The sequence below is a fragment of the Thamnophis sirtalis genome, unplaced genomic scaffold (assembly GCF_051295495.1).
Source record: "Thamnophis sirtalis isolate CommonGarterSnake01/CBP01778 unplaced genomic scaffold, rThaSir2_p1.2 scaffold_8, whole genome shotgun sequence".
In the NCBI taxonomy this organism is placed as follows: domain Eukaryota; kingdom Metazoa; phylum Chordata; class Lepidosauria; order Squamata; family Natricidae; genus Thamnophis; species Thamnophis sirtalis.
In genome coordinates this window covers 57,206,538-57,231,435 of record NW_028261388.1, presented here as the reverse complement: position 1 = coordinate 57,231,435, position 24,898 = coordinate 57,206,538, and the positions used below count along the sequence as shown (strand labels likewise).

The 24,898-nt window shown below is 42.9% G+C and overlaps 1 protein-coding gene across 10 annotated transcripts in view; it reads left to right on the top strand.

Moving 5' to 3' along the window:
- KDM6A (lysine demethylase 6A) overlaps window positions 1-24,898 on the top strand; it is a 281,963-nt gene that overhangs the window by 189,901 nt on the left and 67,164 nt on the right. For all 10 annotated transcript variants that reach the window (XM_014069580.2, XM_014069584.2, XM_014069582.2 and 7 more), the window contains one exon: window positions 22,960-23,735. In XM_014069580.2, coding sequence (XP_013925055.2) covers window positions 22,960-23,735 — 776 coding nt within the window. The remainder of the gene's footprint in view (window positions 1-22,959; window positions 23,736-24,898) is intronic.

The window sequence follows — 24,898 nt, the reverse complement described above, 5'->3', positions numbered from 1 at the left end:
ACTATATTTATTAACACTTTACATCTACAAGTGAACACACGAAATATTTTTGTCTTTGGTCAAGGCTTAGATTTCTGTTCCATGAATTCTAGAGGCATCTAGGAAGTAGAGGAGATCCCTTGTCTTCACCATATTTGGACACAACTATGGAAAGATGCATGGATGGGGTGGCTCAGTGGCTAAGAAGCTGAGCTTGTCGATCAGAAAGGTCGGCAGTTCAGCGGTTCAAATCCCTAGTGCCGCGTAACGGAGTTAGTTCTTGTTACTTGTCCTAGCTTCTGCCAACATAGCAGTTCGAAAGCATATAAAAATGCAAGTAGAAAAATAGGAACCACCTTTGGTGAGAAGATAACAGCGTTCCATGTGCCTTTGGCATTTGTCATGCCAGCCATATGACCACAGAGACATCTTTGGACAGCACTGGCTCTTTGGCTTTAAACGGAGATGAGTACCCCCTAGAGTCAGAAACAACTAGTACATATGTGCAAGAGGAACCTTTACCTTTTATGGAAGGATACTGTATGCAAATTTCCAGTTCAACAAAAAATGAAATGAGTTTGCATTAGAAGGACAGATACATAGCTACTGTAATACAAGAGGAATGTAAATTTCTTGCAGGCATACCAGTTGCTGAAATATCTTAATTGCAATTGTCAGGGCTGCTTCACTCAGTAACCAAGAAAGAAACCACTCACTCCATTTTGCAGAATTAAGAGTACTTTTACTGGTTATAAGTAGATAGTAGCTAAGCAAAGCAGGATCTGAGGCAGAAGCGCACATAATCATAGATATCAATATGTGATCCATTCCCTCCCCTTGGTAACTCCGTCCTATAGTCCAATCCAATTACTCCACAGGTGTCATGTGGGAGACATCTTCAAAAATCATCATCAGGTTGGTATGCCAGACAGTTGGCTTTGGCGGGAAACTCCTCTCCCTGCCACATGCGCAGTAGATGGTGACAACAACTCCCTTCTTACAGTCACTCCTGCACAGAATAATTCCCACACCCAAATACCATGCCCCCCTCCCCGTTTCAATGGCAGCTGAAAAGCAAACAGCAAAACAGAGGCTGACATCCGGCCCTCCATCAGGAAAGGACATCACCCCTGCAGAAATAAAAGAAAACAGACAAACAACACAACACAAGAAAAAGGGGAAAGGACAAAATCAATCGAGCTCAAGGCTTGTCGGCGTAGAAAGAGTAGAATGTGCGTAAAAGTCGAGGAGCCCGCACATGGGACTTATCGACCCATTCAGATTGGGAGGGGGGGAAATGTTTCCAGGATACAAGATACTGAATGCAATTTCTCTGTTTCCTAGAGTCCAAAATCACTTTAACCTCAAAGTGTTGCTCACCCTCAATTAGAAGAGGGGCAGGTGGAGCAGGCAGAGGAACACGTAACAAAGTAGTGTGTTCTGGTTTCAGAAGGTTGACATGAAATACCGGGTAGACACGGTTTAGGTACTTAGGCAGCTCCAGGCGTACCGACACAGGGTTTATGACCTTTACAATCAGAAACGGATCGACATACTTAGGACCCAGTTTCTTAGACTTTTGGGTGGTTTGGAGAAATTTAGTAGACAAATACACTCAATCTCCAACTTTGTTGTCCCTTGGTTTTGTTCTCTTTTTATCAGCTTCTCTCTTATGCGCCCAATGAGCCGCATCCAGTGTTCGGTACGCCAAAGGCCAGATTTTGCAGAGTTGGTCACTCCACTCAGAGAGGGACAGAACTTGTAGCTTTTCTCGTGGTACCTCAGGGATGGGTACAAAATTATGGCCAAACACTATTTTAAATGGGGTGAAACCCGTGCTGCTGTGCACCGAGTTGTTGTAAGCCACCTCAGCATGAGGCAATAACTCCACCCAGTTATCTTGCTGGTAATTGATGAAACATCGAAGGTACTGCTCCAAAACCGAATTAGTCCTTTCACAAGCTCCATTTGAGGATGGTGAGCGGAGCTTAGTCCTTGGGCGGAGCCTATCAACTTCAAAAATTCCTTCCAAAATAAGGAGGTAAATTGGACTCCTCTATCAGAGATGATGCGGTCTGGTATACCATGTAGACGATACACATGTGTAATGAACAATTTAGCCAAGGACTTAGCCGACAGGATTTTGGAACAAGGAACAAAATGAACTTTTTCGGAAAACAAGTCCGTAACGACCCAAATTACAGTGTTACCTTGACTTTCTGGTAATTCAGCAATAAAGTCCATAGATATTTCTTTCCAAGGTGCCTCAGGATGGGCCACGTCTTGGAGCAGACCCTGGGGCTTTCCCGGCGGTCATTTTGCAGCAGCATATGTGGGGCAACTGGCCACATAAGACTCAATGTCCTTCTTTAATGACGGCCACCAAAATTGTCTTTTAATGAGATGCAGGGTTTTCACAAAACCAAAATGGCCAGCCATGCGTGAATCATGGGCACGTTGTAGAACCAGAGTTCTAATGTTAGCAGGAACATACAGTTTAGCTCCTATCCAAACCAGACCATCCTTTATGGTGCACTCATTTGAATGTTGGTTAAGCGGATTCGAGGTCCTTTGTGACCTCCAAATTGGAGATGTTCTGGCTTCTGGTAACTACCGGAGCAGCTAGGCTTTTTGCTGGGATGACAGGGTGAACCACGCTAAGCTTTGAGCTGTTGTATTGAGGGGGTCGGGATAAAGCATCAGCCATAAAGTTCTCTCCCCCCCCCCCCCAGGATATACTTTAAAGTGAAATTGAACCTATTGAAATGTTGTGCCCATCTCATCTATTTGGGGGATAATTTCCGAGGAGTCTTTAACGCTTCCAAATTCTTATGATCAGTCCACACCTCAAAAGGGTGTTTAGCCCCCTCCAGGAAATGTCACCAGGTCATTAAAGCCCACCTAATTGCAAAAGCCTCCTTTTCCCATATAGCCCATCATCTCTCTGTCTCAGTCAGTTTTTGAGAGGTGTAAGCGCAAGGTTGTAGTTTCCCATCAGCATTTGCTTGTAGTAATTCTGCCCCCCACTGCAACCTCACTTGCATCCACCTGGACCACAAATGATGAATTCATGTCTGGGTGTTTCAAAACTGATTCAGCTGCAAATAGCCGCTTTAATTTCTCGAATGCAGCTTGACACTCCGTAGTCCAATTCAACAGTTTGCCTGGTCTAGGTTTGGCCTCTCCCTTTGATTTTAGGAGGTTCGTAATCGGGAGGGCAATTCTGGCGAACGAAGGAATAAATTGGCGATAAAAATTTGCAAATCCCAAAAAACTTTGCAATTGTTTGCAGGTGCGGGGGGGCGCCCATTCAGTGACCGTTTGGACCTTTGCTGGGTCCATCTCTATGCCATCATGGGAGATACGATACCCAAGGTAGTCAACCTTCTCCTGATGAAATTCACATTTAGACAATTTTGCATACAGTTCTGCTGCTCGGAGTTTTTAGTACTGAGCGGACTAATTTCATGTGTTTCCGTGTAAATAAGGATGTCATCAAGATAGACCATCACACCTTTGTAGAGGTGGTCATGCAAAACCTCATTAATTAATTGCATGAAAACAGCTGGCGCCCCCTGTAGGCCGAATGGTAGTACACGGAATTGGAAACAACCAAGAGAGCAGTTGAACGCAGTTTTCCACTTGTCCCCCTCCTTAATCCTGACTCTGTAATAGGCCTCTCGCAGGCCTAATTTCGTGAAAAATTTTTCCTTTACCCAACTGGGCCAGCATGTCCTTCATTAACGGTAATGGGTAGAGGTTCTGGACACAGACCACGTTGAGGTTCTTGTAATTAACACATAAGTGGAAGGAGCTATCTTTCTTTTCTCTGAACAAGACTGGAGCAGCCACCCGGGGCCTAGCAGGTTCAATGAACCCCCTCTGTAAATTTTTGTCAATAAATTTCCTTAATTCATTCATTTCCCCGTGGGTCATTGAATAAATCTGAGGTTTTGGGAGTTTCACCTCGGGGAGAATATCAATGCTGCAGTCAGTGGCACGGTGTGAGGGTAATTTATCAGAAGATTTTTCACTGAACACATCTTTCAAGTCCCAATACTCTTTCAGGATTTTCTCCTCCCCCTCAATTTTCTCTTGCCCTCTGGCTGCCAGGTTGGGGTCTGTGTTAATTTGTTTTGGAGCCCCCCCCTTCTCCCTCAGGGGCTGTAGCCAATCGGATGCATAACCAACCCTTTCTCCAGTTGACGTGTGGGTTCCATTTTCGCAGCCAGGGCAATCCTAATATAGGAGGCCGATCCATCCCTGGGGCCACAATAAAACTTATTCTCTTGGTGGGTTCCCATCCACATGTCAATTGGCTCAGTTAGAAAATGAGCAGGGCTCCCCCCAGTGATTGAACCATCCAGCTGGCAAAAAGCAATTGGGACTTTTAGAGTTTTTAGTTTTAAACCCATTTTTTCTGCTATTTCGGGGCTAACAATGCAACATGTGCATCCCGAATCTAAAAGGGCCAGCATTTTTTCTTGTGCACCAGAAGAGGGCACCCTTAGCTCAACTGGGATGGTCATGGGGCCCGATCGGGAACTTAACAGGCGTCCGTCAGATTTGGTTTCTTGCTTTACGCTCTGTGAGTGGATCATCAAAGCGCTTCCTCAGGGCGGCCATAAATTTATTATAGTCTCTCAGGGGGGAATCAGCATTATACAGGCCCACCATCCATGCCACCGCCTTATTTTCCAATGCCATAGTAATCACTCTTACCTTGGCTTCATCATTTGGCAGTTCGCCCCCGTACATTTGCATGTAATTCCATACTTGGATGACAAAAAATCCTACATCCTTTGATCCCCCCCCCCAAATTTCACACTTGGGGGGGGACTTTAGCCATCCGGCGTCTGTGGGGGTCCCTCTTCCTCTGGGGATGTTTCTAACTGAAGCAACTGGGGTCAGAGCTGGGTCATCTTTCTCAGTTCCACCCTCAGCCCCCCCAGCTTCCCTCGTGTCGAAAAAAGCCTCTGCATACTTCTCCGTTTCATGGAGATCGGCTTCCCTCTCTACTCCACTCTCACGGGCCCGGCGCCTCTCCCAAGCCCCTTCAAAGAGCTTCATCGCCTGGGACATCATAAGGTTCTCCTCTTTGGCTTCACGCCAGTCAGCCACTGGTCGTCTTGGTCTCCTCATAGTAACTCCAGCCAGAGGCTCTTCAGGGTCATCTTTCTGTCCCACTCCCCATGTCCATCTGGGCCGAACGGATCATTCTTCCAAGTGCAGGCCAGCCATTCGCTCTGTCTCTAAAGGGCAGGAGGATGCAGCTGCTCCCATATGCTCTTCTTGATCGCTGTCTTGGTGGGACATCTTTTGGGTTTTGGGTGTGCACCCCTTGGAAGGTGTCAGCTCCGGGATGGGTGCGAGAAGAGATCCTGCTTAATGTCAGGGCTGCTTCACTCAGTAACCAAGAAAGAAACCACTCAACTCAATTTTGCAGAATTAAGAGTACTTTTACTGGTTATAAGTAGATAGTAGCTAAGCAAAGCAGGATCTGAGACAAAAGCGTGCGTAATCATAGATATCAATATGTGATCCATTCCCTCCCCTTGGTAACCCCGTCCTATAGTCCAATCCAATTACTCCACAGGTGTCATGTGGAAGACATCTTCAAAAATCATCATCAGGTTCATATGCCAGACAGTTGGCCTTGGCAGGAAACTCCTCTCCCTGCCAACAACTCCCTTCTTACAGTCACTCCTGCACAGAATAATTCCCACACCCAAATACCATGCCCCCCCTCCTCATTTCAATGGCAGCCAAAAAGCAAGCAGCAAAACAGAGGCTGACAGCAATGTATATAAGAGCTGTGTGGAATCAAAACACATTCTGTTTTCATAGTAGCCAAATAGATGCTGATGGGGAAGACATAAGATGCAATATCATATCTTCTTGCTTATTAGTTGCCTAGCACTATTATTTAGACACATACTGGAAATTTTCTAATCCCACTTTAAAATTGTCTAACTTTATACCTTGTGGTTAATTTCTTACTTTGCCCAAGTGTAAATTTATTATTTTCACTTGTCCTAAATCTCTCTCCATCACCACTATTCAGCTCAGTTGGATGATTCCAATGTAACAAATGGAAACTCCCATCAATTCTTTCCTACGACATTCATAATTTTATATATTCATGTCACATTATTCCAACTTCCCAGATTCATTCTCCCTTTTTTAAGTTAAAGAACCTGAAATACAATTTTGCTTAATATTATTCCATCCCATGTTCATTCTGCCCCAATGCTTCAATCAGCTAAGTGATTCTTTAAAAAAAATTTTTTTTCTAGTAAAATATACAGTGTGTTAGCGTTCTTATTAAATACTATCTTCCCCAACCAGAAACTTTCTCTGATCTGTTATACTACACATGACCACCTATTATGAGATTTATATTCTCATCTTAATTTTTTTAAATCACTGATTAGAGTAGCACAGGGAACTTAATCCCAGTATTTATTATTTATTTTAATGTCCTTAAATAGTCTGACCATTTCCAATAATTCCTTACTATCCTCTGAATCATTTATGAACAAGTTGAAGGAACATTGCTATCAATTTCTATTACAAATTTCAGCAATTTGTTCTTTTGTTCTATTCTTTGTAAATCCATGGTGAACTATAAAATGATTTCTCTTAACTGAGATGTCTGTGCGTGGATATTCTTAAAGGTCTTTTGAGATGAGAAGAATTATTGCTAAAATAATTGATACTTATTATAAATTGGGAATTTGTTGGTGGAGTTGTTATCTTTTGGTTACCAGGGGTGTTTATAATTGTATTTTCCCTTTCTACTGGGAATAGTTTTCATTAGCGAGCTACAAAGCACCAGCTTCCAATAGAATGTTAAGTACACAGTAGCTAGGAGGCATGAATCATTAAAACCTATAACCATTGGTTTTTTAGATATTTTTATGAATTTGGATACTATGCAAATTAGTCTTTAACTTACCTATGAACCATTTCAGGCATAATTCTATGCGCATTACACATAAGGGTTTTCTTGGCATACTCTAAACTTTCTAGAAATAAGTTGTTTCTAGATATTTTTCTACGGTGTGTACTTTTATATTTCTTTGTGGAGGGTAGGGAAACAAGAATACAAATAGCATGTTCTCTCTCCATCAGGATGCAACCTGTGCAAAAAATCTATATTTCCTCTTTTATTTTCCTGATTAAACTGATTAAATCAAACTCCCTTTTTGAAATGTGTTAAATTTAGAAGTAAGATTCCCTTCAGATTAACATTTTTGTTTCATTTGAGTTTGGAAAAACGACAGTTGTTGGATTTCTGTCTTCCCTGTCAGAGTTCGTTTATTCATTAAACAGGTGTCTAACTTCAACTGACTTTGTGTTATTCCCAATCTATTACCATAAAAATCCAACACAAACTAATATAAGATGGGACTTGGTCACTGTATATAGACAGAAACAAAAATAACAACAATATATCTAATAAAATTAGACCACTGCAACTATTCCTTCCTATTGTTGTGCTGTGAAAATGAACATTTTAAGCATATCATTTGCAGCATTGGTACAGACCTAGATGACTGTTAAAAAACTTTCAGTTATAATAAGAATGTGCTTCTAGTTCAGCTACTGTAATAGTCTAGGAGCACATTGGTTTTATGCTCAATGAGGCTCTTACATTGGGTGAGCTACTGTGTGTTTAGTATCCTGTTATTTACCTTTTTCCAGAATTTCCATCATTAACCATTGACCATTCTATTGCAGATTTTCCAAATTTTCTGCAGGAGAAATCAAAGAAAAATAATCAGGTTTACTGATTCTACTAAACATTACTGTTTGAATTTTCAATCAGAACAGTTCAGTCTGCTCAGCTGTTCGGATTGAAAATTCAAACGGATGGTTTTACTTGTCCTCTTAATATTTTTTTTTGCTTGTCCTCTTAATATATTGTTTCTCCAAATTCTTAATATACTTGATATATGATATATGATATATGAATATCACTCACTCACTCGCTCGACGCCTCTTCACCCAACGTGGGTATAGGCGACTTCCATGGAAATTTATGGCGATCCATGGAAGCTGTTTCGGCTGGATATACCCAAGGGGACGCCAGTCCCAAGGGTCGACAGAGCCCGATTGGTGGGAACAGGGGGCACCACGTGAAGGCCGGGTTGTCGTTTGATAGTTGAGAGGCTATATTTGGCGCATCAACTATCCTTGCCCCCCATATATGAATATATGAATATGTATGTATGTATGTATGTATGTATGTATGTATGTATGTATAAAATTATAATATTTGTTCAGCACTTTCCTTGCCATTCCTGAGACTCATTTCTACTAATTTAATTTTAGATAAAAAGAATGAATCTGGCTTATTATTGAAAATATCAATAACTTTTATCTCTTTTCTTTCTTTCTTGTTGAAATAGTGAAATGTTTCCAGGGGAGGTTTTTTTAGGTGGGAAACCCATTGCCATGTAATGACAGCTTGAAGGAGATGATTTACCTGGAAATTACACACCAGGTCTATATCAATAGAAAAGAGCTTCCTGTAATCTGGAAACCTTTAAAGAGCTTCCAAATCTTGTTTAAAGAAATAGTTGCAGATTTCTACTATTATACCATAATATTTTTTTTATGCCAAGAAAAAGATTGTTGCATTTGATTATTTGATTCTACTCTGCAGTAAGGGCTTTTTTACTAGTAGTTATTCCATTTTGCTAGAACTCAGAATCCATCCATTGATCTGAATGTCCATCTCTTCATTTTTCACCAGAGCAGGAAAATGTTATGGTTTACTGGTGAATGAGTTCCTGTTCTCTTCATTGTAATTTCCACTTTCCCATTGCCAAGAAGAGCTAAGTAAAGCTCCAATATGACTGATTAATGCAAGTTTATTAGATCATGCCAGCTTCATTAGCTGTAGTCCTCCTTTTTTTAAATAGTCTTAACTTCATTTGCCAGTAGTACCAACTGATGGATTTCCTTTGTGTGACAACCTATATACCTTGTGCAGAGGAGATCATTTCAGTTTTGAAGGTGATGGTAAAATGACACTTTGTCAACCCTTTGATTTGTGAATCTTGTAGTAGATGTTTTTCAAGATGCTCCCCCCCCCTTCCATTTTATTCTTTGTACCTCTATGCTCAGGTGGATTCTGTTGTTAAAAGTTAACTTTTTAAAAAATATACTTTTTTCTCTTACTGCTTTTCATGTACTTATGAATCAGAATTGTGTTTTTTCGTTCCCTTATGAAACTTTTTTAAAATATGTGTTTTATTGGTACATGTTTTCATTAAAAACATAACAAATTCCATGTCTATCTGAACAGTGTGTTGTCTGGGCATGTTTAATTTTAAGTAAAAGTACAACAATAACCATGAATATGAAATATTTTTAAAAGGACTAAGAATCCACTCTTCAGTCAAAGGAATAGATCTGATGAACATATATAACACTAAACATAAGCGACAATAAAAGGTTGTGCTGCTGAAACTCAAGAATACAAATCAAACCCTTGCAGAAGAAATCAGCCATGACTTTTCACAAAAGAAAAAGACATTTCAGGAGTGCCATAGGGAATGGATTTATTAGATTTCATTGTCTAAATACTAATACTCTGTATGAGAATGAACAAGACAGTTCTCCTGTGTGCTGCTTGGGGAATCCAAGCATGGATTAACTTTGTCCATTAGCCTTGAGACTGAGTTATGTAAATTGGTGACCACGCCTCCACTGGCCGAATGGGCTCAGTTTTTCTTAACTCAGTCCAGCCAACGAGACGTATATCAATTCTTCTCCAGACTTCTGGGACAAATTTATACTCTTTTTCTGGATTTCCTTGCAAGCACGATGTACTTAGTTGGTGGAAAAGATTTGCGATGGGGAGGCGACAGTTCTCTGTCTGCCAGTTCCCTCTATGGCCCCTTTTACCGCTCAGGTATTTCTCTACCATTTGGAGCCGTTTGGGGCTTGAGTTTTCTCCGCAGGCGTTTAGAGCCTTTGCAGGTGGCTGGGCGGCAAGCGCTTTGTTCCTGCCGGCAGGGGGTTTTCTTCCACAGCGCGGAGCTTCGGCTGGCACTAGCGACGAGATTAAGAGCCCCCGCTGCGTTAAGAGCCTCGGAGCCCTTGAATTGCCTGCCGTTCGCGGCGCGGCTTCGCTTCTCTTGCCGCTGGGAGTTACCCGCCATTCGCGGCGAGGTTTGCCTTTGCGGAAAGCCGATCGCATTAGGGCAGCGTGCCAGCGATTCAGACATTATTTTCCCCCTGAGAGCCTAAGGAGATTGTGCTTGTGGCTTACAATTTGAATTTGGCGCTCATTTGTTCGGCGCCATGCTGGGGCCGTTTTTGACGCAGGCGCTGCTGAGACCAGGCGTTGCCTCCTCTTTCAGTTGCTGATTCATCGGCCCCTCCCAATTCCCTCACTTCGGCTTTGTGTGCCTTGGGGAGGAGTTGTTTTCCTGCTGCTTTGCTGGCCACGCGGTCTCTTTGCCTTACAGTGAACTCTGTGCTTTGTGCCTTTTGAGTCTTTTCGAATCTCAATTCATTGCAATGGCTGATCATTCTACTGTGGGAGGTACAGTTGAATCCTCTTCTGATAATCAGGGTGCTACCCAAGCAGGGGTTAGTTCAAGGCCTGGCAGAGCCACCTCTAGGACCACCAGTCAGAGGCCCAGGGAGACCTCCGGAGCTCCGGATAAGGGCCACAAAAAGAAGGATAAATCTAAAGCACCATCTGAAGCCTCTGGAGAAGGTAGAGTTTCCCCTCCCACACTCTTACCTCAGCATATTTCACCAGCCCCACAACCTGCAGGCCTCTAGACCTGGTCTCCGGATCATTCCTTGCCTGTTATCCCTGAATCTGGGGCAGGGGGGTTGGGGATCCAGCTCCCCACAGCACTGCCCGAGGCCCAGGCTATTGCAATATACTCTATGCCACGTGCTGGGCCCTCTGCCACATTTAATCCCACTGCTGCAGGCCTAAGGCCTATGGAAGGCTATGACCAGGGCCTATCCCCAGATATTTACCAAATGATATCTGCAGCTATATCCAGCGGGGTGGATGCTGAGCTGCTTCGGAGGAATCAGGCCCCGGTGGTGGCTAGCACCCAGGGTGGGCCTTCTCTCCCAGCTCCACAGGTGGATCTGCCTGATCTGCAGACAGGGCCTGTTTCCCCCCTTCCCTCTACTTATAGTGAGGATTCGGCCTTGGTGGAGGAAGGGGAGTTGATTGATAGGGAGTTCTCTGATGATGAAGACCTGATCTTTGATCAGCCTAATTCTTCTAGTCTGTTTCGGCCTACTCTGTTCAAGTCCTTATTATTTAAAGCTAAGGGCACTACCCATATGGGAGAGGTAGCTCCCAAGGATAGTTCTGCTGTAGGCCTGGAACGCCTCTTTGCTGAGCCAGTTTCATTGCAGGAGGTGATTCCTTCTCCAAAGCTTTTCATGGATCTCATTCAGAAGCAATGGGACCAGCCAACTGCAGTTACCCCTTCTAGCAACGGGGACAGGAAGCTGTACACTTCTACCCCTGATTTGGAGACCCTTTTGCAATTTCCAACTGTGGATCAGCCAGTAGCAGCCCTAGCTTCCCCTGCCCTGATTCCATCTGAGATATCTGAGGGTCTGAAGGCTGAGGACTGTAAAGCGGAGACGGTTATTCGTAAGACACACCAGGCCGTGGCCTGGGCTTTACGTGCTGCTACTGCGGCATCGTTCTTTAATAGGACCTCGGTGCTCTGGCTTAAGCAGTTGCAGGAGAGGCTAGCCCCTGACGAGGTGCGCCTTCACCAGGACGTTACTAAAATTATGGCTGCCTTGGAATTTTCGGCGGATGCCACGCTTAATGCTGCTAAGTTTGCTTCTCGAGCTGTAGTCTCCAATGTGGCCTTCCGTCGCCTCTTGTGGCTCTGCCATTGGCAGGCTGACATTAAATCTAAATGGCGCCTGGCATCCACGCCCTTCAAGGGCGGGGCCTTGTTTGGATCCGTTCTCGATCCCATTCTCATAGAGACTAGGGACAAGCACAAGGTCCTCCCTTCCTCGGGGGGGCGCAATACCAGACGACAGCAGCCATACAACAGATGCCAGTCCTTTCAGGGCGGCTATTCCGGCTATGCAGCGGCCCCCTTTGTTCCCCATTACAACAGGGGTTTTCACCAGTCGCAGGACCACGGCCAGGACCGTGAGGGGGCAGAGATAGGGGACGCCAACAGCACCAGGCGCAATCCCACAACAGGAGATCCTTTCGTGGCTCGGGAAACCGGTCCTTTCGAAGGTACCGGTGACTCGCAGGGGGAAGAGTCAGTGGGCGGGCGTCTGCTGGCCTTCGCTCATCAATGGGCGGAAACCACCTCAGACGCCTGGGCCCTTCAGGTGGTGAGGCTGGGCCTCACACTAGAATTTCTCTCCATTCCTCCAAGACATTTCATCAGGTGCCCCGTTCCCAGGTGCTCAGTAAAGCGGCGTCTCATGGAAGCTGAAATAAATCATCTCATATCCATCAAAGCAATAGAACAGGTTCCCAAGGGGCAGGAAGGTCTAGGGTTTTACTCCATCCTATTTCTGGTGCCCAAAAGCTCAGGAGGATGGCGAGCCATTCTAGATCTGAAAAGACTCAATTGGTACATCAAGTACCAGAGGTTCAAGATGCAGTCATTGAAAAGCATCCTGGCATCCATCCGCCAAGGCGACATGATGACATCAATCGACATCAAGGAGGCGTACCTCCATGTGCCCATTCATCTGGCTCATCGACAGTTCCTGTGCTTCCACTTTGCGGGCCGTCATTTCCAGTACAGGGCCTTGCCCTTCGGCCTCTCATCGGTGCCCCGCACTTTTACCAAGCTCCTGGCGGTGGTGGCGGCCTCCCTTCGTTCGGTTCCGGTGAGAGTGAATTGTTACTTAAATGACATCTTGGTCCTGTCACCATCCCGGGACCAGGCCCTATGGGATCTTCAGGTAACGATGCACTCCCTGCACGGTTTCGTGCTGAATCTTCTCAAGAGCCATCTGCAGCCAACTACAACGCTGCTTCACTTAGGGACCATCATCAATTCCGCCACTTGCCAAGTTTTCCTGGTTTCACGCACGACCACTCCAATGGTTCCTGCTTCCTTATCAGAGATCTCACACCAGTGTTCTCAGCTCAAGGTCCGTCTTTCACCCAAGGCCCGCAGATCACTCCGATGGTGGGCGTCCTCAAAGATTCTCAAGGGGTGTCCGTTCAAAGAGCCGGAACATATCCAGGTTACGACGGACGCCAGCCTGTTTGGATGGGGCGGCCATGCCCTGGACAGGGTGGCACAGGGTCGCTGGTCGGACCGGGAGCTGTCCAACAGCATCAATTGGCTAGAGCTGCGCGCCATCAGACTGGCCCTGCGAGAGTTTCAGAACATTGTGACTCACAAGCACGTGCTGATTTTGACCGACAATGTGGCCTCCAAGGCGCATGTCAACCGCCAGGGGGGCATGCACTCCAGAGCTCTCATGATGGAGGTGGAGAAATTGCATCATTGCTTCAAGCGGAACACATTTCGGGCAAATCCAACGTCCATGCGGATTGGCTGAGCAGAGCCACAGTGGATCATGCGGAGTGGCAGTTACATCCAGACCTCTTCCAGCAGATTTCCCTCCGATTCAGCCGTCCGGTGGTGGACTTGTTTGCGCAACCTCACAATGCGCAACTGCCCCGTTTCTTCTCCAGGTATGTGACCCCCGGAGCGGAGGGAGTGGATGCCTTGCGCAGCCCGTGGCCGGCCAGCCTCCTTTACGCCTTTACGCCTCTTCCAGTGATCCCGGCGGTCATCCAGAAGATTCTGTCGGAACGTGCGGAAGTCCTCCTGGTGGCTCCGATGTGGTCCCGGCAGACCTGGTATGCCGACCTGGTGCATCTGTTGATCTCCCGCCCGTGGAGGATCCCGGACGATCAAATCCAGCTCCATCAGGGGGCCCTCATTAATACGAACCCCCAGTTGCTACAATTAGCCGTGCGGCACGTGAGCGGACTATTCTGACAAACCTTCAGTATTCCAGCGAGGTCATCAGTACGATTCAGGCGGCCCGCCGACCTTCCACCACTCGAATTTACGAGGCTACTTGGCAGGCCTTCTGCAGGTGGTGCCGACGGGCTGGGGTAGACCCCCTCCAGGATTTGGTGCCCCGAGTGTTGGACTTTCTACAATCTGGTCTTAAGAAAGGTTTGGCACCCAACACGCTCCGCAGGCAGGTCATGGCTCTTGCCACAGTGATTGGGGGAGGTCAAGGACACTCCACAACATTCTCAAGTCAAGGCCTTCCTGAATGGGGCGGCCAACATCCGACCTCTGACCGTGCACCGCTACCCTACTTGGGATCTGTCATTAGTGCTCAGGGCACTTATGGACTCTCCTTTCGAACCTATTTCTTCCATCAGTCTTCGACTATTGACTCTTAAGACAGTGTTTTTGGTGGCGATTACATCAGCCAGGCGGGTTTCCGAGCTGGCGGCTCTTTCCGTTCGAGCGGATCTCTGTATATTCCACCCCATTAGAGTTGTTCTCCGCTTGGACCCAGCCTTTCTACCAAAAATCAACACGCTGTTCCACAGAGCTCAGGAACTCGTCCTTCCGGACTTTTCTCCCAACCCTTCTCATCCGCAGGAGCGCCAATGGCATCACCTGGATGTGCGCAGGGTGAAGCGTACAGCATCCTTCCGACGGTCTGAGGCACTCTTTGTTTCCTTTCAACCATCTTCCATGGGACAGAAAGTTTCTTCTCATACGATAGGGCGGTGGTTGAAGACGTGCATTGCCCTTGCTTATGACAGTCAATCCCGGCAGATTCCCAGGCGCATCACCCCTCTACCAGGAGTGCGGCCACCACGGCGGCCTGGGCTACGCAGGCCTCAGTGGAAGAGATCTGTAGAGCAGCCACCTGATCTACACCATCACCATTTATCAGACATTACAAGGTTGATGTGTATGCCTTGGCTGAGGCGTCCTTCGGGTGGCGTGTATTGCAACAGGTGCTCCCCCCTGCGGGGGACCCTGGCCAGCCTGGTTCCCGCCCTGGACCTTAATTGCTTTGGCATGTCCCATGCTTGGATTCCCCAAGCAGCACACAGGAGAACGACCGTTGACTTACCTGAACGGTCCTTCTATGTGTGCTGCGAGGGGAATCCAAACCCGCCCGCAGCTGCGGCTGGCCAGGGTGGTCATGTCTTGAAATTCATTATCTTCATTGATATGTTACCGCTTTATGTCAGATGTTATTTACTTATGACTTGCGTTTCTTCTTGACTATGTTTGTATGCCTTTTGGCTACGGCCTTTATTACTACTGTTATTGTTATGTTATCATTGTTCTTCTTGTTATACATCAATAAACGGCTGACTTCGTACGAAACTAAGCCCATCCTGCCAGTGGAGGTGTGGTCACCAGTTTACATAACTCAGTCTCAAGGTTAATGGACAAAGTTAACCCATGCTTGGATTCCCCTCGCAGCACATATAGAAGGACCGTTCAGGTAAGTCAACGGTCGGTTTCAACTAGTAGTATAAAAACATTTGAGAGAGAAGTAGAAAGACAAATTATGTTGATGTTTATTATTCCCTATCTAACAAAGGTATGGATGCAAAAAAGTATAATGTAGATTATGCTTTTCAAAAACAGTTAATGCACATTAGGCCAAGAAAAAAAATCAATATCTTAGACAAAAATCAGTGTGCCCAAATTTGACGATTATAATGTGGGAAAGCTAAGCGAAGAAAACTGTTGGCTCATGTGGTAACTGTATGTATTTAATTTAAAATTAAAGACCTTTAAGGTTATGGATTTCTTCATAAAGATAACAAAAATGTGAATTTTAATAATGTAAAAGTGTGAGAAAATTAAATGAATACTTTTTCCATCACAGGACAAGGTTCTTTAAAGAATGGTTTAAATCTCATTTGCCCTCATTTCCTAATTATATCATTTTCTAGGTTCACACAATATACTGTTTCATAAACTACTAAACTCAATTCACAAAATATACAACACACAGTAAAAATAAGCCCTGCTTAGCATGTAACATTTTATTTAATATTAAATTTCATTTTAATTAATGCTGATTAGTGTACATTTAAAGTGACAATAAAGTTTTTTATTCTATTCCAATACTGGAAGTTTTTAAGAAGAGATTTGTCTGTAGGGTTTCCTGCCTAAGTAGGGGATTGGACTAGAAGACCACCAAGGTTCCTTCCGACTATTCTATTCCTATTCTGTAATATGCATGCCAGTGCTAAGTCTTTATCTAGGTAAAGCATTGTATGAACAGATGCGGTGATTCAGCTATATTGTACGTGCAAGAAGGAATGGCATTTTTTTCATCCTGTGAAGATCTTTAAGACGTCTTTGAAAACATTTAAAATAACAATCTTAATAAATTACAGACTAGTAACACTAACTACTGCAACTTGAGATAGTTGGCAATATCAGCCAGTTTGTTTTGATAGGAACTTGCCAAGTATTGGGAGAGAGCTTTATTTTTAAAAAGTGAATAAAAATAGGTAATGGTAGCTTTAAATATTCCCATTTGTTTTTTTCCCCTAGCAGTTAACATCAATTTCAAATTACAACAATAGTAGTAGTAATAGAATTAAAAATAACAATTGTGTATAACTCAAAGTAGTAAATTTAAAATTAAATTTTGGAGAATAGTAATTCATGCATACATTTGATAGAAACATAGATTTCATAGGTTCAATAAAAAGATAACACTTCAAAACTAAGAGATAGATTTGAAAGGAATCATTACTAAGAAAAATTGATGGTAAGAAGGAAGATACTGTTCCCTTTGTGGCAAAGTCTCTTGTAAACAGATGTCTGGAGCAGACATGAGTAATAGAAAGCAAACACTGAACTATCAAAAGATAAAATAAACCTAATGTAGTTTATTTCCTCCAGAACCTTAAGCATTCAGGGTCAGGAACTAAAAACAAAATTAGACTTTGGATATCTGCAGTTCAAGCCAACTCAAGCGTAATTTTATAAAAAAATTCAAAGCAACACAGAAAATAGGTCAATCTGCAACAATTTGAGGCTTATTATCCAACTTTTCCACCAATAGTCTCAGTAGCATTCTACAATTCTGTACTTTAGAAGTCTCTGGCCCCTTTCTTTTTTCTAAGCTAGGCTTTTTAATTTGAGAAACCAATTTTGTACCATATGTGAAAACTGAGCTGGATCCCAGCAGACAGCGTAGAAGGGTGTACAAGCTTTGCTAAGGTTAATTCCAATTGGTGCTTCCTCCACTAGCTTGGGGCTTTTTTCCTTTTTCTTATCCTCTGCAGCTTGATTACAACCCCCACACCTTTCAACAGAGCAGCCTTTAAGCTTATCTACCTTGAGTTAATGAATTTTCTGAACAATAATCAAATTCAAGCTGCTTTGGAGCTGTTGATTTCAAAAAGACAATGGGTAAATTGTAGTAATTTACTTTTGAAGTACATACATTTCATTATATACAGCTGATTATCTCCCTACCTGTATCAATGATTTGGGAGATGGTAGTGGGGGGGGGGGATTTCAAGGAATTAAAAAGACAAATTCTGGGCCTGCAAGGAGTATGATATGTAGGTATTTTAAGGGTTTAATTTTAAAGAATAATGCTTAATATTGCTGGTTATCGGGCTCCATGGCTCCAGATGAAAAGTAAAATGTTGGAATATTTACATATGGGACTTGTAGACAGCTTTGTGTAAAAAATTATCTCTAGGAGGAAATAACCAAAATTGTGTAATAAAAAATATAACTTTTAATAACAGTCATATATTAGTCAAAATTAACCATTCTAAAACAATCTAATCATGATATCAAAATGCAGTATGCAGTAGTTATCAGTCTTCAGAAGCCTTCCAGAATAATTTAATCTTGACAATTTTTTGGAAATCATCAGGAAAGGAAACATTATTCCCTCTGGAAACAAGGAGGGACAAGTTTCCTCAGGGGATACCAACTTCTTCTTAAACTTTCATACATATTTGTGACAAGCAAATTGTACACAAAAAAGACACTCAACAATTTCAAGTTTCAGTTCATATAGGCTTCATAGTACCACCCAGCATCTTGAAGTGAGTGCGGCTCTTAGGGCAGCAATGTAATGTAACAAAAATAGGGCCAATCCATAGGCACATATATAGCTGCATTCTGCACAGTTGAGGTTTCTAGATGGTCATTTGAGGGATGCCCCTGTAGGATAAATTACAATTGTCCAAGCAAAATGACAGGTGACAAGGATATGAGTGACTATCCTCAGTGGATCCCAGGAAAGACTGCAAGTGGCAACCAGCTAAAGCTGGGCAAAGAGCTGGAATGACTATATGTTCTAGTTCTACATTTAGATCAGGGACATGCAGTCACTAGAGGCAGGGGAGGCGGGGCCTCACCAGTCTCCTGAGGGAAAGAAAGAATTTTAAATAATTTTTTTTAAATAATTAAAGCCAGGGTAGTTGCTACCAGATTCAAAGTCACAGTGGCTTGGTGTCTGCTCTCAGTGTTAACTATGGGAGGAGGCCAGAGAAGTCGGGGCCTCTTTTGCCTAAGGAATTGTTCGCCTTTTAAAAGTTAAGGAGGAGTTAACAAGCGAACACTTTCATATGCAAAAGAGGCACTGATTCTCCCGCCTCCTGATCGGGGAGCAGCGAATCATGCCTTATGAGCTTACGTTAGCATGCTTACGTTGGGTGGACAAGAGGAGAGTTGAGAGAGTTTCCACAGCTGGAAAAGGTGGATCAGACGGAGGGAGGGGGGGGTTCAAATTTATTGTAATTTAATTTGTAATTTAATAAAAAATTTAATTTTTTATTGTGAGGTTTGTGTGTGTGTGTGTTTTTTTCTTTCTTCACAGCGGTGGGGTCGGAGGAGGCAGGGGGCGAGGCGGCGGAGCACGGAAGCGGCAGGGACGTTCTCGCCGCTGTGTTTCAACAGGCCAGGCATCTCGCATTTATGTCCGCCATAAACGCGAGACACTGGCCTGTTGGACACAGTGGTGGTGGTGGGAGGAATTGGCTGGGTGGGCTGGCTGGCTGGGGAGGGGAGACCCCTTTAAAGCCCAGCACCGAGCGGGGAGGAGGAGAGCGGTGAGTCCAGGCAGGGAGCAGAGCGGGCGGGCTGGCTGCAGGCTGGGGCAGCAGGATTGTGACTGTCCGGATGAGGAGGTGGGGGGCGGGGGCAAGGCGGTGGAGCGCGACGGTGGCGAGAAGCATCTCAGATGCAGCCGGGACACCCGGAAGACAAGCCGGAACTTCGGCATGCCTTTAAGTGCCGGCTTGTCTTCCGGGTGTCCTGGCTCCATCTGAGATGCTTCTCGCTGCCGTTGCGCTCCACCGCCTTGCCCCCGCCCCCGCCTCCTCCGACAAACAATCCTGATGCCCCGGCCTGCAGCCAGGCCTGCAGCCAGCCCAGCACCGAGCGGGGACGAGGAGGAGGAGGAGGAAGAGAGCGGTGAGTCCAGGCTCGGTGCTGGGCTGGCTGCAGGCCGGGGCATCAGGATTGTTTGTCGGAGGAGGCGGGGGGGACAAGGCGGTGGAGCGCGACGGCGGTGAGAAACAACACCCCCGCCACTGTGTCCAACAGGCGTTTTGCGTTTATGTCCGCCATAAATGCGAGACGCCTGTCGGACACAGTGCCGGGGACGTTGCTTCTCGCCGCTGCTGCGGTCTTGCCTCACCAACGGTAACCGTCACCGCACTTCACTGATTTAGATCATGTCTAGATTCACACAACATGCAGAGAGAAACTCGTTTGATCTTACTTTTTGTAGAAATGCAGCTGAAATTAAACAGAAATTTTATACCCTCAAATCAAGGCACAGGGCAGTAGTTTATGTCAGTGTTTGCTCACTGAGCCTGGCTGCCATACATCTCTACAACTAACTCCTGCCCTACACCTCATGTGAGATCATTGTTCATGCTAATACCTCAATACTTCCTATGGACACGTGTGCTTGCTGGTGAATGGGAGGGGAATGTTATATCAGAAAGCTGAATGACTGCAACACCTGCAACTGGGAAAAACCATATCAAATCTGTTACAGGTTTCTGCCCAAAGAGAAATGTAAGATTCTCCTATCCCCACTCTTTATATTATGCAAATTAGCTAATAAAGCATTGGAAATTTAATTAAATTTACTTCCTTTTTACTATATTTATTTTTGCTATTATTTAACATTATACAAATAGAAGTAGGGTGTGCTATATCATTTTAAGTTTATTGCAAACTAAAAATATTAATTAGAATACGTTATTAAGGTTTAGAGTGTCCTGCTAAGTATAGCAGGTCTAAGTATTCCCATTAAGGCTTTCATTATAATTTCTAATATTAAATTTGTGTCTTCCTTACTGTTCAGAGAGGAAAAGGAATTAACTAGAAAAGGGACTTGCAGCTTTGCTCACTTTAAAACAATAACTTACAAAAATTAAAGTACATTATATTAAATACAGCATTCTTGGTAGTGCCGTTGGGGAGGAAAAAAGCAAAATTTGTTTTGTTGCTGATATTTTTTTTTTTAATTAAATGTTTTTTAGTTTTAGTTTAAAACTGGTACAACATCTTTCTTAATATATCAATCAATTACAGATAATACAAAAAAAGACAAAAACAACAATCAGGAAAACAAAACAAAACACAGGTGTCTATTATGAAAAAATAAGAAGTATATCAACTGGTTACAACATGTTTTGGTGCTTCTCTTCCGTTGACTCCTATTAATTCAAATATCTTAACTCGAATATTTACCATATCAACATCATTATACCTCCGGTTTTAATTATTATAGTTATTTAAACATCCTTCATCCTTAGCTATGCTAAGGAATTAGTCCATAACACATGCTGGCAGTTCATTTACTTATTTGTAAAATCCTCTATTATCATCAAATCCTCATATTCTATTTTAACTAAACATCCATAATATTCAATTATATCATATATCATAACATTTTCCCAGTATTGATTAACATTTGATTGTATGGATTTTATTTAGTTTTTTAATAGTGCTAATTATTATAGTTAATACTCTTTATGTATAATCTAAAGGTATTTTCTCATATCCAATTGTTAGTTATCATATCAACTCCACATTATATACATTACTATCAATATCAATTATTATTCAGCAATATTTGTTACACAAAAAAGCAATTAGGTTTAACTAGTTTTCAATTGTATTCATCAATCTATCAGCCAGTTCCAAATTATATATATTGCTATCCATATCAGTCATTATTCAGCTATATCTATTACAAATTGAAGTAATCCGATCTAGCTAATTTTAAATTGTATTATCCCATCTGTCAGCCTGTGTCCCTCCAACAGCAAGATTTCCTCCGTCCAGTAGCCATTCGTTGGATAAATTTACCAAATGTTTCCATAAGCAAGTCCAAACAAAAATATTTCGGCACCTTTGGATTCTGAATGTCGGTGATAAAATAATAAAGTTGTCCTAGTCTTATAAAATTTCCCAATTTAACTTTAATTCTCAAGGGTGGATTCTCCATTCCTTCTGCACACTGTCTCTTTAAATGAGTCGTCTTTATAGCTTCCCCCCTCCTCTCTTCCTCTGAGATAGACCAGACACCATTTCTCACATTTTCCGTTTGTGTTTCAGGAACATTTAAGCATTCAACGATCTCAGTTTTAACTTCATATTTTAGAATCAATTGATCCAGTTTTCTTTCCAGTTTTTGGTAAGAATGAAAGAGTCCTCTACACGCAGAGAAAAGAGTCTGAAATGAAATCTTAGAGGTATCTTGGGACGCCATGATGTGTCGTAGTTAAAATAGAAGCTCTCTTTTTTTTCCCCACAGGCTTCGAAGCACTTTTTTTTTTTAGTCTCTTACCGGCTGTCAATCTTATCTAGTTGTAAACAGAACTAGATAGTAAAGTAATAAAAATGTCGAATCATGACGGGCTAATTAGTAGGAGATAAGTTTTACGATCCACTTAGGGAGATTCAGAGGGGGGAGGATGTCGCGGAGTTTCTTGAAGCATTTAAGAAATAAAGTAACCACCAATCATAAATCCATTAGAAAGAGCCAATTCGCCGCTAGATCTCCTGTTCTTTGGATTCAGTTAGCTTAATTTTTTAACACGAACAGTCTCTCTTGGATAATAAAATCAGCTTACCAGATGACATCACTTCTTCCATTCTTAGGGGCAACCTGCAGTTTCAGTTAGCATGCAGCTAATCCAAAAAGGAATTGGCACGAGGAGTTAATACCCCCCCCCCCAGAGATTTGCGGATATCTCTGGGGTCCTGGGTCCCTCCCCACCTTCACTGTCGTCTCCGGGACAGCTAGGGTTCAAAGAACCCGTCCAAAAAATCCTTTGGTATAGAGGAATTTCAGGAGTAGCCTAAAACTCCATCTTCTCACTGCTAAGCCCCGCCTTCTTCCGTTGCTGATATTTTTCTGTACATTTATTTCAATAAAGTTTTATAAATGTGTTAAATTTTCCTGAATTTATTCCCAGATTTATTGGTATATTTAAGGTATTTATTTTGAGAGCTTCCTTTGACATATCACCAGATGAGCGGTATATAAATTTAATAAATAGTTTTGCAAGTTACCACTTGTGATTAATAAAAGTTATCTTTAACTTAGGTAGATGAATTTCCACTATAAATCCAGATAGCTAAGCCTTTTAATGCTTTCTACAGTTTTTGAATTTGAGCTATAATAACCATCATTTGTCTCATGCTGTTTTTGAGAGTGGACTTCTATGTTATAGTTTTTTATAATGCTGCTACAGCTCTTTTGCAGAGATTTGGTAACCTGAGAGATGAGGTGAGACCTTCTGATACTTCCTTTTCAAAATAGGCTTTTGAAATTCATGCTTTCAAACTACGAGTTGAAAATATTGAGAACCATTAGAAAAACAAATATTGGACATGTTGGAAAAATATTTATATCTGATTCCTAAACTGTAAAATAAATGTTCATGTATTTAAATAAAATCATCTTTCTTTTCTCTAGGGGCTTCAAAAAAGTCAGAGTTCACATTTGGCAGGTCCTAATAGTGAACGACCTCTCTCTTCCACTGGGCCTTCCCAGCATCTCCAGGCAGCTGGCACTGGTATTCAAAATCAAAATGGACATCCTACCATGCCTAGCAATTCAGTAACACAGGGGGCTGCTCTCAATCACCTCCCCTCTCACACTGCTACCTCAGGTGGACAACAAGGCATTACCTTAACCAAAGAGAGCAAGCCTTCAGGAAATACATCAGCAGTGCCTGACATAAACAGGCATTCTGGAGAGACACTTAACAGCACTGCCAGTGTAGAAGGACTTCCTAATCATGTCCATCAGGTGACGGCAGATGCTGTTTCTAGCCCTAGCCATGGAGATTCAAAGTCACCAGGTTTACTTAGTTCAGACAATCCTCAGCTCTCTGCCTTGTTGATGGGAAAAGCCAATAACAATGTGGGTACTGGAACCTGTGACAAAGTCAATAACATTCATCCAACGGTTCATACAAAGACTGAAAATTCTGTTGCCTCCTCACCATCTTCAGCCATTTCCACAGCAACACCTTCTCCAAAATCTACTGAGCAGACTACCACAAACAGTGTTACCAGCCTTAACAGCCCTCATAGTGGACATGCAGTTAATGGAGAGGCATTGGAGGACTCTCAGAGCCCCATAAAAATCAATCCTCCTCTTATTGGACACAAACCTAATTCCCCTATCATGCCATCTATGTCGGTATCTATATATCCAAGTTCTGCAGAGGTTCTGAAAGCATGCAGGTAAGTGCACAAACTTCTTTAATTGCAAGTAAAATTTTTATATTGTATGTACTGTCTGTCTCCCAAATATTTTTAATTTTATTGAAATAAAAATCATTTAATTGTATGATAGATACTTGTTTTTATAGATACTTGTTTTTAATTATTGTATGTCCCATTGAAAATTAATGTGTTCTGGCTTTTGAGCTCTTTTAAAAACAAAACATGAAAGTATATACAATAAGTACATGTTTGAATATGTATTGGAAATGTAATTGAAGAACAATCTTAACCCCTACCCAATGTTATAGCTAATTCTGGCAGAAGAAGTGGAGTAGCCATCATGAGTCAGAATGAAGGCAGAATATACAGTGGATATAAAAACTCTATACATCTATTAAAATGACAGGTTTTTGAGATGTAAAAAAATCAGACCAATATAAATCACTTCAATTTTTTTCCACCTGTAATATAACCTATGGGCTGTAGAATTCAGTTGAAAAAACAAATTGAAATCTTTTAGGGGGAGAAATGAAAATAAAAAGCATACAATAAAGTGGTTGCTTAAGTGCACACCCTTAAACTAATACTTTGCTGAAACACCTTTTGATTTTTTGAGAGTATTCAATCTGTTGGGGTAGGAGCCTATCAGCATGGCACATCTTGCCTTGGGAATCTTTGTCCCCTCTTCTTTGCATAAGCACTCCAAATCTGTCAGATTGCAAGGGCATCTTCTATCTACAGCCCTCTTCAAGTCATGCCACAGCTTTTCAATTGGATTCAGGTCCGGGCTCTACCTGGTCCATTCAAAAACATTGACCTTCTTTTGACGAAGCCGTTCTGTTGATTTGGAGGTATGCTTTGGATCATTGTGATGTTGAAAGGTGACATTCCTTTTCATCTTCAGCATTTATGCCTTTGAGTTTTTTCTTCTCCTGAAGAACTATAAGGTCCTTCCAACAATAAGGTCCCTTTAATCAATTTAACCAATTAAGTTGTATTTATTTTGTACAGTGACAATAAAGACTATACTACTACTAAATTTTTAATGCTTTGTAAACTCTTTGCAGACCATGGCTTCTGGTATAAGAGGCAACTGAGTAAATCTCAGGAAACTCCTTCCAGAACAGCTGAACTTTATATGGGCTTGAACAGAATCACTTTAATTGGTGGCAGGTGGGTCT